The sequence below is a fragment of the Nerophis lumbriciformis genome, linkage group LG06, assembly GCF_033978685.3.
Source record: "Nerophis lumbriciformis linkage group LG06, RoL_Nlum_v2.1, whole genome shotgun sequence".
Taxonomy (NCBI): Eukaryota; Metazoa; Chordata; class Actinopteri; order Syngnathiformes; family Syngnathidae; genus Nerophis; species Nerophis lumbriciformis.
In genome coordinates, this window is record NC_084553.2 from 8714577 (window position 1) to 8732578 (window position 18002).

General features: G+C 36.0%; 1 protein-coding gene across 1 annotated transcript in view; it reads left to right on the plus strand.

Annotated features, from left to right (window-relative positions):
- The window catches only part of pdpr (pyruvate dehydrogenase phosphatase regulatory subunit), a 38047-nt gene extending 22447 nt beyond the window's left edge, over positions 1-15600 (plus strand). Inside the window, exons 10-18 of the mRNA XM_061963686.1 lie at positions 2508-2632; positions 2715-2870; positions 4238-4371; positions 7218-7366; positions 7432-7544; positions 7615-7709; positions 7770-7859; positions 7921-8103; positions 14299-15600. Coding sequence (XP_061819670.1) covers positions 2508-2632; positions 2715-2870; positions 4238-4371; positions 7218-7366; positions 7432-7544; positions 7615-7709; positions 7770-7859; positions 7921-8103; positions 14299-14706 — 1453 coding nt within the window. The 3' untranslated portion in view covers positions 14707-15600. The remainder of the gene's footprint in view (positions 1-2507; positions 2633-2714; positions 2871-4237; positions 4372-7217; positions 7367-7431; positions 7545-7614; positions 7710-7769; positions 7860-7920; positions 8104-14298) is intronic.
- Positions 15601-18002: the final 2402 nt, after the last annotated feature.

The window sequence follows — 18002 nt, forward strand, 5'->3', positions numbered from 1 at the left end:
CCTACGAAAACGACACGACAGCCAGCGACACGGGAGAAAGCGAGGACGAATTCGGCGATCGCCTTCTAACCAACGATTGGTATGTGTTTGTTTGGCATTAAAGGAAACTAACAACTATGAACTAGGTTTACAGCATATGAAATACATTTGGCAACAACATGCACTTTGAGAGTGCAGACAGCCCAGTTTTCATCAATTAATATATTCTGTAGACATACCCTCATCCGCTCTCTTTTCCTGGGGGTCTGGCGGCAGATTTCTTTGACTTTATCGTTGGAAATGCATCTGCTTTGAGTGTCGCAGGATATCCACACATTCTTGCCATCTCTGTCGTAGCATAGCTTTCGTCGGTAAAGTGTGCGGAACAAACGTCCAATTTCTTGCCACTTTTGCATCTTTGGGCCACTGGTGCAACTTGAATCCGTCCCTGTTCGTGTTGTTACACCCTCTGACAACACACCGACGAGGCATGATGTCTCCAAGATACGGAAAACAGTCGAAAAAACGGAAAATAACGGAGCTGATTTGACTCGGTGTTTGTAATGTGTTTGAGAAAATGGCGGATTGCTTCCCGATGTGACGTCACAACGAGGGCGAATAATATAAAGGCGTTTAATTCGCCAAAATTCACCCATTTAGAGTTCGGAAATCGGTTAAAAAAATATATGGTCTTTTTTTCTGCTACATCAAGGTATATATTGACGCTTACATAGGTCTGGTGATAATGTTCCCCTTTAATGTCTGCTTACTGTTGTATCTACACTTCTGTTCAAATATAACAAGCACTTACTCTCCTGTTGTTTGGATGTTTTACATACGTTTTGGTTGATACCACTAATTTGGCTATAGATACAATACCAAGTAGTTATGCCACACACAAAATCAAATAAAAAAATAAGCGCATAACAATTTTCAATGTAGCTGACGACAAGCAGCCACGACAGAGAAAACAGTTTTCGTCATCATCGTTCAATTATTGTAACTTCTGTCGAGCCTCTTTAAAGACGACATGAATTCCATCGATCACTTTATTGAGCAAAACTCTTTATTGTCGGCCATAAACGCATCACCAAAAACATTGTTAAAAAAAAATTATATCTAACAAAACTGGTCATTTTCTGCCACAAACAAGACCAAAACCAACTTTGTCATATCGACAGCAGCCGCTCGCTCTTTCTCACTTGCGCCAACACATGCGCATATGGCACTTAGCCAGTGATGCGTTTACAGCCACAGAAAAAGTTTTTCAACTTGTTTAAGTTAATTAGGGGTGTAACGGTACGTGTATTTGTATTGAACCGTTTCGGTACGGGGGTTTCGGTTCGGTTCGGAGGTGTACCGAACGAGTTTCCACACGAACATATTAAGTAGCCGCTTCCGCTTCCTTTTGCCTCTGTCTCTGTCAGTACGCTACACAGCACCCAGCATTGTCCCACCCACACAACCATCTGATTGGTTACAAACAGAGCGGTAACACAGGTAAGCATCAGGCTGCGGACTCTCCCCAAATTATAATAAACACCTCCCAGTCAACTACTAGTAACATCACTATGAGCCCGTTGACTTTCTAGAAATATAAAAGACAGCGCAGCTCGCTCGCAGTCCTGGCTGGAGGTGAAGGCTAATTCGCTTTTAGCGTAACGTTAGCTCATTTTGCGGTGTGTGTGTGTTACGGACAGCAAAGCCCTGTCTGTCTGTTATTTCATTTTACCCTTTTCTGTGTTGATTGAGCTGTGTTGAAGCAGCAAAAAATGACATTATGTTAAATGAAGAGTTTCTGTCTCTGATAGTTGATATAATAATGTAAGTGCATCATTAAGCCTACATGAACTCCATGGTGTTCAGGGATGAATAGTCTCTCTTATTGCTATTGTACCATTTTTTTCAGCTATAGTTACATTAATCATTAGAAATGCAGCAGCCTAGTTTTGAATGGCAGGGTCCCTGCTATCACATGTTGATAAAAATATAACATTTACATAATAAAAATCAACTACAGGCTTCCCAAATGCTGTAATAAATTAAGCATGATGAGTTGACTTGAAACTGTTTAATGTTGCACTTTTTATATGTAGAAGAAAAGTTTTGTCATTTTATTTAATCTGAGCAACAACTTGAGGCAGTTTAATGTTGATTAACGTGGGCAGAATTATTATAGTGTTCCCAATGTTAAAAGGATAAAGCCATTGTTTACAAATTTGGTAAATAAATAACCCAAAAATGTATATTTTGTTGTTTTCTTACTGTACCGAGGTATGTACCGAACCGAAATGTTTGTGTACCGTTACACCCCTAACGTTAATCAATTCATGGTTTTATTGCGACACCATCATTTATACTAAAATAATAATTAATAAGAAATGAATGGTGGAGCTCTGCCAACAATTCTGACAATACAAAGTGAGAACAATACCAGAAAAATCTTGTGGAAAGTCCTTCCAGAAAAAGGCCGATCACTTCCGGTCTTTCACTTCCTGTCGTGCTGTTGTCCGTCTGTGTGTTCGCAGGTACCTGGCCGAGTGGATGACCTACGGTTACCCCACCGCCAACGTCTGGCCGCTGGACATCAAGCGCTTCGGCAACCTGCAGAGCAGCCGCACGTTCCTGCGCCACCGAGTCATGGAAGTCATGCGTGAGTGTACCCGTCATAGGACCAGACTAATCGCACCTCTGCGCCAAGGTCCGCGTTCAGGGGAACTGTGTTTGTTTTCCAGCCCTGTTGTACGAACTGAAGGTCCCTCGCTGGGACTTCCAGACGGGGCGCCAGCTGAGGACCAGTCCGCTGTACGACCGCCTGGACACGCAGGGGGCCCGCTGGATGGAGAAACACGGCTTTGAAAGGCCCAAATATTTTGTTCCTCCAGGGAAAGGTACACATTACTGTTGCGGTACCCTTGTGGTCCGGTTTGCTGTCACAGACCTCCACTATATAGGGTGTCTCTAAAGTTTGGACTAGCAATAATATACACATTAGAGATGTCCGATAATGGCTTTTTTGCCGATATTCCGATATTGTCCAACTCTTAATTACCGATTCCGATATCAACCGATACTGATATATACAGTCGGGGAATTAACACATTATTATGCCTAATTTTGTTGTGATGCCCCGCTGGATGCATTAAACAATGTAACAAGGTTTTCCAAAATAAATCAACTCAAGTAATGGAAAAAAATGCCAACATGGCACTGCCATATTTATTATTGAAGTCACAAAAGTGCATTATTTTATTTAACATGCCTCAAAACAGCAGCTTGGAATTTGGGACATGCTCTCCCTGAGAGAGCATGAGGAAGTTGAGGTGGGTGGGGTTGAGGTGGTGGTGGGGGTTCCGGGTATTTAGTGCTGCAAGGGGTTCTGGGTATTTGTTCTGTTGTGTTTATGTTGTGTTACAGTGCGGATGTTCTCTCGAAATGTGTTTGTCATTCTTGTTTGGTGTGGGTTCACAGTGTGGCGCATATTTGTAACAGTGTTAAAGTTGTTTATACGGCCACCCTCAGTGTGACCTGTATGGCTGTTGACCAAGTATGCATTGCATTCACTTGTGTGTGTGAAAAGCCGTAGGTATTATGTGCCTGGGCCGGCACGCAAAGGAAGTGCCTTTAAGGTTTATTGGCGCTCTGTACTTCTCCCTACGTCCGTGTACCACTCCGTACAGCGGCGTTTTAAAAAGTCATAAATTTTACTTTTTGAAACTGATACCGATAGTTTCCGATATTACATTTTAAAGCATTTATCGGCCGATAATATCGGCAGTCCGATATTATCGGACATCTCCAATATTTAGCTATAAAAATGTATTTTCTGATTAAATTACTGGGTGTGTTGATTCTCCCAGTCAGGACAAATACAGTCACATAGACATTCTGAGTGCCTGCAAGTCCGCATTCGGGGCAGGATAACTGGTGAACTGCAGCAGATAGTGAAAGTAAAGTGGCTGCTCCTTTTAATTTTCGTGTTTCAACTTCTACGCTCGTGTTAGCCATATTTCTTTATTCGCTTCTTCTGGGCTGCACTTCCAGCCATGTTTGATGGAGGAAATATGTTAACAGCTGATCACCGTGAACAAACTCTAATTAATCATATAATCACCCAGCCCTAATTTTTTATTGCTAATATTATTTATTATATTAGATTAACCCTTCTTGTTTTTTTGAATAATTGTAAGACATATTTTTTGCCAAAGCGTCCAGACTTTAGGAGACTCTGTAAATTCTTGTCTGCACGTCCCCGCAGATCTTCTGTCCCTGGACCAGAGCAAAACCTTCTACAAGCCCGACTGGTTCGACATCGTCGGCGCCGAGGTGAAGTGCTGCAAGGAGGCGGTCTGCGTCATCGACATGTCGTCCTTCACCAAGTTCGAACTGACCGTAAGTACAGAGTAGGGTTGTACGGTATACCGGTATTAGTATAGTACCGCGATACTATATTCGGTACTATACCACCTCTAAAAAGTACCAGTCCACCACCCCCCCTCCCCCCGTCTTCGCCACGTCGTGTCATTGCTGCTTTTACGAGCGGAGGAGCATGTTCGGCAGCGCACAATCACGGAGTACTTACAAGCAGACACAGTTTGTAGACAGAAAAGGAAGAACGGACGCATTTTGGCCTAAAAACTAAAGATAAAGGTGAAGTCATAACACTGAAACGCCCTCAGGAAGAGGTGCTTTAAGACATGGCTAACTAGCTAGCGGCTAACGTCGAGCCGCAGTCTGCAGTGTTTTAGCCACTTCTAAATCACTATTCCTCGCCTCCATGGTGACAAATAAAGTAAGTTTCTTACAAGTAACATTATCACTGGTGGACGAGGAATAGCTACACATGCTTCACTACGTACCGTAGCTCACCGGCGTCAAAAATGTAAACAAACGCCATTGGTGGATCTACACCTAACATCCACTGTAATGATACCAAGTACAGGAGCGTATCTAGTCAATACTGCTATGATTACATAGATTTTTTTGGCATCACATCTTCTTTCGTTTTTAAAAAAAATTCATATTATGTTTATAAACTCAGGAAATATGTCCCTGGACACATGAGGACTTTGAATATGACCAATGTATGATCCTGTAACTACTTGGTATCGCATCGATACCTGAATTTGCGGTATTTTCCAAAACTAATGTGAAGTATCCAAACAACATAGGAATAAGTGATTATTACATTTTAACAGAAGTGTAGATAGAACATGTTAAAAGAGAAAGTACCGTATTTTCCGCACCATAAGGCGCCCTGGGTTATAAGCCGCGCCTTCAATGAACGGCATATTTCAAAACTTTGTCCACCTATAAGCCGCCCCGTGTTGTAAGCCGCATCTAACTGCGCTAAAGGAATGTCAAAAAAACAGTCAGATAGGTCAGTCAAACTTTAATAATATATTAAAACCAGCATGATGTGGGCGCACATGGAATCGTATATCAACATGGACAGAGCTGCGTGAAAAAAGCCACCCGGCCTCTTCGCGTAAACTTAAACTTACCTTAACCACTCGCTCATCTTTTCTTCATCCATCCCTTCGAGTTAGCTTTTATGATGACGCCGGCTGGAAAGGTCTCTTTTGGCAAGGTCTTCCTTTTGAATATCACCATGGGTGGAAGTTTCTGGCCATTAGCATGGCAAGCTAGAACCACAGTGAAGGATGACTTCTCATTCCCTGTGGTGCGAATATTCACCATACGTGCTCCCGTTGTATCCACAGTGCGGTTCACAGGAATATCAGTTGCTGTGAAATAGTAATCCGTGTGCGGATGGAGAGATTGCGTCTTTTCATGAACCGGATACCTGTCGCTTAGTAGGAGCCATTTTGTGGTCTTTACAGATGTAAACACACAAAGGAAATGAAACGGTAATATCCGCGCGCTTTTTCTTCTTCTACGCGGGCGGGTGGTTGCTTACAGTAGAAGAAGAAGCGCTTCCTGTTCTATGGGGGCGGGTGCTTACCTTGGCGGTTGCTTGCGTAGAAGAAGAAGCGCTTCCTGTTCTACCGGGAAAAAAGATGGCGGCTGTTTACCGAAGTTGCGAGACCGAAACTTTATGAAAATGAATCTTAATATTTAGCCATATATAAAGCGCACCGGGTTATAAGGCGCACTGTCAGCTTTTGAGAAAATTTGTGGTTTTTAGGTGCGCCTTATAGTGCGGAAAATACGGTAAGCAGATATTAACAGTAAATGAACAAGTAGATTAATAATTAATTTTCTACCACATGTCCTTAATGATGTTGACTAAATAATAGGTAGATAAATGACACAGTATGTTATTGCACACATGAGCAGAAAAATTAGGAGCCTTTGTTTGTTTACTTACTACTAGAGGTTCCGCAGCCTCCGAAGCAGAACCTCCAGGTTCTGTAACAGCTTCTTCCCTCAGGCCGTAAGACTCTTGAACGCATCATAATAATCCCCTCAATTCCCCCCTAAAATGGATTAACTTGCTGGAATATAAAGACAATATAACATACATCCATAAACCTGGATGCATATGCAAAATTGCAATATATTTATCTGTACAGTAGTCTATTTATTTACGGCGTGGCGAAGTTGGTAGAGTGGCCGTGCCAGCAATCGGAGGGTTGCTGGTTACTGGGGTTCAATCCCCACCTTCTACCATCCTAGTCACGTCCGTTGTGTCCTTGGGCAAGACACTTCACCCTTTGCCCCTGATGGCTGCTGGTTAGCGCCTTGCATGGCAGCTCCCGCCATCAGTGTGTGAGAATGGGTGAATGTGGAAATACTGTCAAAGCGCTTTGAGTACCTTGAAGGTAGAAAAGCGCTATACAAGTATAACCCATTTATCATTATCATTTATCATTTATTTATATCTGCACCTTATTGCTTTTTTATCCTGCACTACCATGAGCTAATGCAACAAACTTTTGTTCTTATCCGTACTGTAAAGTTCAAATATGAATGACAATAAAAAGAAAGCCTAAGTCTAAAAGACAAGTTGTCTAGTATGTTCACTATTTCATTTAAGGAAAAACTTGCAATAAGAATGTACTGTAAGATTAAAAAATAAACCCAATGATACAATCTTTTGTGGTCCCCTTTATTTAGAAAAGTATCGAAATACAGTTTGGTACCGGTACCAAAATATTGGTATCTGGACAACACTAGTACAGAGTCTCCTTAACAGCCGTGGCTGTAGGCAACCTCCTGACGGCAGATATTGTAGTTCCTCGCGACGACTCATAAAGTTTCCCCCGTTGTCGCAGTCCTCCGGCGGCGAGGCCCTGGAGCTGCTGCAGCACCTGTGCGCCAACGACCCGGACGTCCCGGTGGGCCACATCGTCCACACGGGCATGCTGAACGAGCGCGGCGGCTACGAGAACGACTGCAGCGTGGTGCGCATCAGCAAGAACAGGTGGGGACACGCCTCCCGTTGGCACGGTCAGGACGCCATCCCATCGCGGTCTCTCCCCCCTGCAGCTTCTTCATCATCTCCCCGACGGACCAGCAGGTGCACTGTTGGTACTGGATCAAGAAGCACATGCCCAGCGACCCACACCTCCACCTGGAGGACGTCAGCTGGAAGTACACCGGTAGGCTTTTATTTATTCCCAAAGCACGTCAGGTTTTTTTTTGTTTGTTTTCTTCCTCTGTTTGTCCCAGCCCTGAATCTGATCGGACCTCGTGCCATGGACGTCCTGGCAGAGCTCTCCTACGTCTCCATGACGCCGGACCACTTTCCGTCCATGTTCTGCAAGGTGGGGAACTCCCCGGGAACGTCATTGCCTTGCAGGAATCGTGACTTGTCGCGTTTGTAGGAAATGAGCGTGGGCTACGCCAACGGCATCCGAGTGATGAGCATGACGCACACGGGCGAGCCGGGCTTCATGCTCTACATCCCCATCGAGGTGAGACGACTTCTTCCCCAAGCTCCGTCGCCCTCACGCGGACATCTCTTCTCCCCCGCAGTACGCGCTGCACGTGTACAACGAGGTCATGTCGGTGGGACAGAAGTACGGCATCCGCACCGCCGGCTATTACGCCCTGCGGAGCCTCCGCATCGAGAAGTTCTTCGCCTTCTGGGGTCAAGACTTGGACGCCTTCACCACGCCGCTGGAGTGCGGACGCGAGTTCAGGGTCAAGTTCGATAAGGTGCGTGTCCACTTGCACACTTTCACCTTCTTCGTCTCACCAACACTAAATATCTCCCATCATTTATTTCAGTGATCATTATTATTATTGTAACTTTGTGTTGAATTGGTTTTATACATGTGGAAGTGTATTTTTGGCCATTTAATATTAATAATACTAAAAAAATTATGATTTAAAATAAATAGATGAACCATGTTCCAACTTCAGTACTAAGAAATTATACATACATAATTATAAATAACTAATATTTATGTATATTTATAATTAATTACAAACCCTGTTTCCATGTGAGTTGGGAAATTGTGTTAGATGTAAATATAAACGGAATACAATGATTTGCAAATCCTTTTCAAACAATATTCAATTGAATGCACTACAAAGACAATATATTTGATGTTCAAACTCATACACTTTATTTTTTTTGGCAAATAATTAAGTTGGAATTTCATGGCTGCAACACGTGCCAAAGTAGTTGGGAAAGGGCATGTTCACCACTGTGTTACATCACCTTTTCTTTTAACAACACTCAATAAACGATTGGGAACTGAGGAAACTAATTGTTGAAGCTTTGAAAGTGGAATTCTTTCCCATTCTTGTTTCAGTCGTTCAACAGTCCGGGGTCTCCGGTGTCGTATTTTACGCTTCATAATGCGCCACACGTTTTCGATGGGAGACAGGTCTGGACTGCAGGCGGGCCAGGAAAGTACCCGCACTCTTTTTTTACGAAGCCACGCTGTTGTAACACGTGCTGAATGTGGCTTGGCATTGTCTTGCTGAAATAAGCAGGGGCGTCCATGAAAAAGACGGCGCTTAGATGGCAGCATATGTTGTTCCAAAACCTGTATGTACCTTTCAGCATTAATGGTGCCTTCACAGATGTGTAAGTTACCCATGCCTTGGGCACTAATGCACCCCCATACCATCACAGATGCTGGCTTTTGAACTTTGCGTCGATAACAGTCTGGATGGTTCGTTTCCCCCTTTGGTCCGGATGACACGATGTCGAATATTTCCAAAAACAATTTGAAATGTGGACTCGTCAGACCACAGATCACTTTTCCACTTTGCATCATTCCATCTTAGATGATCTCGGGCCCAGAGAAGCTGGCGGCGTTTCTGGATGTTGTTGATAAATGGCTTTCGCTTTGCATAGTCGAGTTTTAACTTGCACTTATAGATGTAGCAACGAACTGTATTTAGTGAAAGTGGTTTTCTGAAGTGTTCCTGAGCCCATGTGGTGATATCCTTTAGATATTGATGTCGATTTTTGATACAGTGCCGTCTGAGGGATCGAAGGTCACAGTCATTCAATGTTGGTTTCCGGCAATGCTGCTTACGTGGAGTGATTTCTCCAGATTCTCTGAACCTTTTGATGATATTATGGACCGTAGACGTTGAAATCCCTACATTTCTTGCAATTGCACTTTGAGAAACGTTGTTCTTAAAACTGTTTGACTATTTGCTCACACAGTTGTGGACAAAGGGGTGTACCTCGCCCCATCCTTTCTTGTGAAAGATTGAGCATTTTTTGGGAAGCTGTTTTTATACCCAATCATGGCACCCACCTGTTCCCAATTAGCCTGCACACCTGTGGGATGTTCCAAATAAGTGTTTGATGAGCATTCCTCAACTTTATCAGTATTTATTGCCACCTTTCCCAACTTCTTTGTCACGTGTTGCTGGCATCAAATTCTAAAGTTAATGATTATTTGCAAAAAAAAAAAAAAGTGTATCAGTTTGAACATCAAACATGTCTTTGTAGCATATTCAACTGAACATGGGTTGAAAAGCATTTGTAAATCATTGTATTCCGTTTATATTTAGATCTAACACAATTTCCCAACTCATATGGAAACGGGGTTTGTATATATATTTATATATTATTAGATTTTATAAAATAGTTTTTATTTTAAATACCTATAAATATATTATACATAATCATAATTAATCATATATATATAGTTAAATTATTATTATATTAAATGTTATGTCCCGCGACCCCAAAAGGGAATAAGCGGTAGAAAATGGATGGATGGATGAATAAATGTTATGTATTTCAAAAGATATATAATTATAAATATTTATATATTATCATTTTATTATATAAAATAGTATACATTTTAAATATTTATAATATATTATTTTGTGATTTACATTAGTTTTTTTAACATTGTTTACAAAAACAGCCTCTTGGGAAACTGCAGGTTGTTATTGAGGGTTAAAAAAAAAAAGCTAATTTTTGAGGATTAAAAAATTACACTCCTTCTTCGTCTCACCAACACTAAATATCTCCCATCATTTATGTATTCATTGTGTTGACTTGATTTTATACATGTGGAAGTGTATTTTTGGCCATTTAATATTAATACTAAAAAAAAATACGATTTAAAATAAATAGATGAACCATGTTCCAACTTCAGTACTAAAAAATGTTGAAATTAGAATTTTTCCCATACTACGAATTTATGCTCATAAATTAATGCTTTTTATACTACATTATAAATTGTTATTATTACTCTGCATATGTATTTTAACACTACTTTTAATATTATTATCATACTTTATGTAATATTATTATACTACACATTGTTTTCAATAACTTTTTCTTCTATATTGTCATAATTTCCACCCATATTTTCAATTTATTGTAATAAAATTACACTTTCGACAATTTTTTTTTAAACATACGTATATTGTTATTACACTGCATATATATTCTCACACTACCTTTATTATTATTGTCATACTTGATGTATTATTATAGTACACTACAGATTTTTTTAAATAACTTTTTTCTTCTATATTGTCATCATTTCTCCCCATGTTTCAAATGTATTCTTATCAAATTAAACTTTTGACATACATTTTTCACATGACTCTTTTCATGTCATCAGGTAATTTATTTCTGTATTATAAATTAATTTTCATAGAATTATCCTTTAATATCAATACAACTATTCCATAAAAAAATATTACACGTGATTTTTTTTCCACACACAAATTTGACTTTTTTTTTTTTTTAAATGAAGACTTTTTTCCTTTTTTTAAAATAATTATTTTGCAAGATTAGAAGAAAAAAATATAACATAATTCTCTTAAGTATATTATGACTGTTTTTTTTGGCATCCACTTGTGTCATAAAATGACTACTTATTTCTAAAACATTTTTCTCATGATTATTTTTAATTTATGAGATTATTTCCTCATAATATTACAAAATTATTTCAATAAGATGAAAAATGTTTCCATATTATTTTTTTATTAACATTTTCTCGTAATAAGTTTTTTTCTTTTACAAATATTTGTCATCAGTGGTCATTTACAGTATATAAATATAAATATAAATATTACTTTGTGTTGATTTGATTTTATGTATATTTTATTGCATGTTTTCCAAAAACGTTTGGCCATTTAATATTTATACTAATGATCAAAAAAACAGATGAACCATGTTCAGTATTAAAAATTAAAATTTGAATTATCCACACACTACAAATGTATTCTCATTAAATAATGCTTATTCTTATAACACTGTATATTGTTATTACACTTCATGTATATTCTCACACTACATTTCACATTGCAACATACTTTATGTATTGATAATAAACCTAGGATGTTTCTTCCGTATTGTCATAATTTCCCCTGCACTTTAAATTTATTCCAATATAGTTAAACTTTTGAAATTATCTTTTGAAAATAATTTTTCATGTCATCAGAAGTAATTGATTTCTGTATTATAAATTAATTTTTTTTATAGAATTCTCCTTTGTTGCATCATTACAACTATTCCATTTAAAAAAAAAAAAAAAAAAAAAAAAAAATATATATATATATATATATATATATATATATTTTTTTTTATATATATATATATATATTACAAATGAAAAAGAATAGGCTGCAGCTACCCCCGTGACCCCAAGAGGGACAAGCGGTACAACATGGATGGATAATACACATTGCACAGTTTACATCCATTTTCTACCGCTTGTCCCTTTTGGGGTTGCGGAGGGTGCTGGAGCCTATCTCAGTTGCATTTGTATGCAGTTATTTTTTTAATCAGCTTTTTTCTCTTTTTAAAATAATTATTTTGCAAGGTTAGGTGAAAAAATGTGACCCAATTCTCCTGAAATAATTATTTCCACTGTTATGACCGTTATTTTTTTTTTTTAGCATTCACTCGTGTCATACAATTACTATTTCTAAATTCTGATTCTATGATTATTATTTTCATTCATGGGATTATTCCCTCATAAAATGACTTGTTTCCGTATCAGTTTTGAAATAACTTTCTCGTAATTAGTTTTTTTTTCAATTACTAATATTTGTCATCAGAGGTAATTTATTCTCTGTATTATAAATTCAGTTACATAAAATTCATTACAACTATTCCATTAAAAAAAATAATACATGAAAAAATATATATTTTCCACAATCACATTTTTTTAATAGACTTTTTTTTCCCCCTCTTTAAAAATAATTATTTTGCAATATCAGAAGAACACTATATGACCTGATTCTCCTTGAATATATATAATATATATATATATATATATATATATATATATATATATATATATATATATATATATATATATATATATATATATATATATATATATATATTTTTACTATGACTGTTGCATTGACTCGTGTGATGACCAAACTTTGTCTTGTCTTCTTCGTTACGTTTACCATTACCCAGCACCATCTGCTGGTCACATTGTGTATCACAGTCAGTTGAGCTGCACATCATGACACTTCAATCGTATGTCACTCAAAAGTGCAGATTTTAAGCATTTGAATCATTTCTATAGTTTGAAAACATCCAGCGGGCTGCAGTAAAATGTCAATTATGTGGTATTATGCCCAGGTGGCTCAGTTAACTACCCTTCTTTATGCTGTTTTGCAAGAAACGTGTCACGTGACTTCACACTTGACACCTCATTGGCTGGTTCTGAGACATGATTGATTGCTTTATTTTTTTTATTAACTTTTAATTACTACTTCTTATTTCTGTTTTTCCATGAATATTATTTTTACTAATGAGATTATATCCTTATGATATTACACAATTATTTTAATAGGACGACTTGTTTGTTTCTGTATTTTTTTTTAACTTTTTCTCGTAATGAGTTTTTTTTTCCCTCATCAAAGGTAATTAATTTCTGTATTATAAATACATTTTTACAGAAGGCTTCTATGTTATATCATTACAACTATTCAATCTAAAAAATAATACACATTAAAAAAAATATATATATATATTTTCCATTTTCCACAATCTATTTTGTTTTAATGAATACTTTTTTACTTAATAATAAAAAAAATTATTTAGCAATATTAGAAAAATAAGATATTACACAAATGTATCTATTTTTTAGTAGTATGACTGTCCTTTTTTTTTTTGCATTATTACTTCTTATTTCTGTTTTTCCATTATTCTTTTCATTCTTGGGATTATTACAGAATAATTTTAATAAGGTGACTTGTTTGTTTCCATATTAATTTTGAAATATTTTTTTCCCCAATTACAAACATGTCATCAGAGGTAACTTTTTTCTGTATTATAAATTCATTCGTGTATCCTCTCAATTGCTCCGTTGATTGCTATTCTGAATGTTGCTGCGCCGGGTTTGGTTTTGGAATTGTATTGTGTATTATTTTGTGGGACTGATTAATTTAAAAAATAAAAATAAAATAAATTCATCTTTATAGAATTCTCCTTTATGTATCATTACAACTACTCCATTAAGAAAAAAAACCATACTACACACAAACAATTTTTTATTTTTTTATTTTCCTACTTAAAAAGATACCTATTTGCAATATTATTGAAAACAATATGACCTAATTTAAAGTACTTTTTTTTTTTTTTTTACTGTTATGACCATTCTTTTTTATTTAGCAACCACTTGTCATACAATTCTAACTTCTTATTTCTAATTTCTCATGATTATTAATTTAATTTGAGATTATTTCCTCATAATATTACACAATTATTTAAATAGGATGACTTCTTTCCATATTGTTTTTTAAATAACTTTTTTTCAAAATGCGCCTTTTTTTGTCTTCAGAAAAAAAATGAATTAATCTGCATCTTTAATATACAAATCTGTCATTTTTGGGAAGGCGTTTTTCGCTGTTAAAATATCCGGATGTTAATTAGTGCCGTCTCTCCCCGGACATCAGGACACGGACTTCCTGGGCCGCGCCGCTCTGCTGCAGCAGCGCCACGACGGCGTCTCGCGCCGCTTCGTCATGCTGGTGCTGGAGGACCATGACACGGAGCTGGACCTGTGGCCTTGGTGGGGCGAGCCCATCTACCGCAACGGCCACCTGGCGGGCGCCACCACCAGCAGCGCCTACAGCTACACGCTGGAGCGCCACGTCTGCCTGGGCTTCGTGTCGCCGCCGCCGGGCCCTGACGGCCTCCCCACCGCCATCACACCGGACTTCATCAACCGTGGCGACTACGAGGTGGACATCGCCGGCCAGCGCTACCCGGCCAAAGCCAAACTCTACCCCTACAGCTCGCAGTTCACGCAGCACAAGAGGCGCAAGGAGGACCTGGAGCTCAGCAACCTGCAGGGCAAGTGACGTCCGCCGCCGCCGCCACCGCCGTCCCTACGGAGCACTCCTGCTCCACCTTTTCCTTTCTTCCAAGTGCAATACTCCACAAGGCACCAAACTTGGGTGTGGACTGAAAAGTGCCTTTTGAAGGCAGCGTACGCCAAGACAACGTCCGCGCTTTGACATGAAGAAGCCGTGCAAAAAAAGTTTGCTTTTGCCGCGTCCGTCGCTTCTTTGTCGTCTGCGGCGTGACTTCTCATTCGAAACCGCCGTCGCTGTTTGATGCTTTTTAGGGAAACGCCTTCAATATTTCACGTCCGTCACGAGTGGAAAGAAACCGCGTCCGTCTGTCATTGGCAAAGTACGAGAATTAAAACCAAGCCGCAAAGAAAAACTCCCAAAAATTTATTTACGTCCCACTTAATGCTACAGGGTATTTTTTTCCTCATAAAATCGCTCCTTCCCCCGAGAATGAAAACTTTTTTGGCTCATATTTGGATTAGTATTCTCTTAAAAATCAAAGAAGAGTTGTTTTCATTAATTTCATAAGTTAAGACTTTTTTCTGTAATACTGCAAATATCAAGAAATGTCTCAACGAGTCATAACATTGAGGAAAAAAACACAAATACTCGTAATACAGTATAATAAAGTCATAAAATGACAACTTTTCTCTCATACGTGTAATATTTACATTTAATTTAAATCAATAATGAATATCATTCACTTCAAAAAATGTTTAACATTAGACATTCATAACAATCCTTGCAACTCTGACTTAAATCCTGGAAAGTTACTTGCTACAACTTGAATTGAAATTAAAAATGTAATAAAAAATGATCTTATTTCTAAATATTATTAATAATAATATAATTCACATTTTAAAAAAATTTAACGTTTGACATGTATGGTAATACAGTTCTTAAAAACTGAACTAAATCTTGGATAATTACTTGCTACAACTTATATTAAATAAAATAAAATAAAAATGATCTTATTTCAAAATGGTATTATTAATAATAATATAATTCACATAAATGTGTAACATTAGAAATGTATGGCAGGACAATGCTTAAAAATCTTTGTACCTATGACCTAAATCTTGGAAAATTACTTGCGACACCTTATATTAAATTTAAAAAAATAATTAAAAATTATCTTATTTCTAAATGTTATTAATAACTTACTATAATTCACATACAAATGTGTAACATTAAACATGTATGGTAGTACAGTTCTTAAAAATCATTGTAACAATGACCTATATCTTGGAAAATTACTTGCAACACATATCAAATTAAAAATGATATAAAAATATTAATGAATATATACATCAAAAATATGTAACATTACACATGAATGGTCATACAATTCTTAAAATTTCTATCAAATTTAATTTAAAAAAATATATTTAAATTTAAATACAAATAATTAATATAATTTACATCAAAAATGTCTAACATTAGACATTTATGGTGATACAATTCTTTAAAATCCTTAAAACTATGACTTCAATCTTGGAAAATTACTTGCTACTACTTATATCAATATTTTAATTTAATTCAAAAATTCTCAATTTTTAAAATTTAATTAAAAATAATATTTATAATTGAATATTCCCATCAAAAATGTGCAACAGTAGACTTACTACGTAAATCATTTTTTCAAATGTAATAAAAAAAGGTCTCATTTTTAAATGTAATTAAAAATAATATTGTGTATTCCCTTCAAAAATGTGTTAGATTACACATGTATGGTCATCAATTCTTAAAAATCCTTGTAACTATGACTTAAATATTGGAAAATGACTTAGTTACAACTTAAATTAGAAATTGTTTAAAAAAAAAAGTATGACATTTTTTAATAAATTAAAAACAATTAATATATTTCACATACAAAATGCATACCATTAGACATGAATGGTCATACAATTCTTAAAAATCCTCAAATTATGACTTAAATCTTGGAAAATTACTTGCTACTACTTATATCAATATTTTAATTTAATTTAAAAATTCTAAAAAGATTTAATTGAATTAAAAAATTATATTAATAATTGAATATTCCCATAAAAAATGTGCAACAGTAGACATGCGTGGTCAAAAATTCTTAAAATTCCTTGTAACTTCGACTTAAATCTTGGAAAATTACTTTCTACAACTTACATCAAATCAAAAATTGTTTTGAAAAAAACTCACATTAAATTAAATTAAAAATGAATATAATTCACATAGAAAATGTGCAACATTAGACATGTATGGTCATACAATTCTTGAAAATATTACTTAAATCTTGAAAAAATTACTTGCTAATACTTTTTTTAATTTAATAAAAAATGATCTATTTTTTATTTAATAAAAAAAATTCCAATTACAAAATTATTTTACTACACATTTATCGTCATGAAATGATTGAATCTTGTAATTGTCCATTTTACAACTTACACATAACATTTAAATCAAGTTATAGTAAGACTTAAGTAAAAATAAATGTAATATTGGCAGAAAAAAATATGACCTAGTTCACAAAACACTAATGTGGTGATCTTCCTGTCCGCATTTTCATATTATATCTGTCATATCAGCAACGTCACTTATTTTGTGCTGGTCAAAGGTCGCGACAAATAATGACAGCGAAAAAGTTGAAAAAAACAATTGACAAAGTTTGGCTTTAATTGCGTGGATGAATGGGGAAGTTTGCTTTTCTTTATCTAGAAAAATTACTTCTTTTCATCCTGCTCCAAAAATCTATTTTTTTTTTTTTTTAAACAGAAGTATTTATCAGAATTTTTTATTTAATGTGCGAGGGAAGCAAAAACACATTTTTCATGTTTCAGCAAACGACTCCGGTCATTGTTTTAATGCATGCTGTGCTTATTAAGGGATACATTAATCAATGATACTCCGTATTGATCTACACATTTCTGTATGTATATATATATATATATATATATATATATATATATATATATACATACACACACACACAGATTATGCAAAAAAAGTTTAATTAAAACATTTTACTAAATTACAAATCAATTGTATTACTTTTATGATAAAATACAAATATATTAAAAGTATGACATTAAGTCAAAAAGAAGAAAATATTTATTCACATTATATTGATTACATTTAAAATGTTAATATTCTTAAATATAATCATTTTGTGTCCACACTATCATACTTTTGTATTTATTGCATGCATAGATATAAATGCATATACACTGAAAACATATGTTATTCTTTTAAGTGCACTACTTTGAAGTATATTGTATTGTCCAAATGCCAATATAATTAAAGTAAGACATTAAACTAAAAAGAAGAAA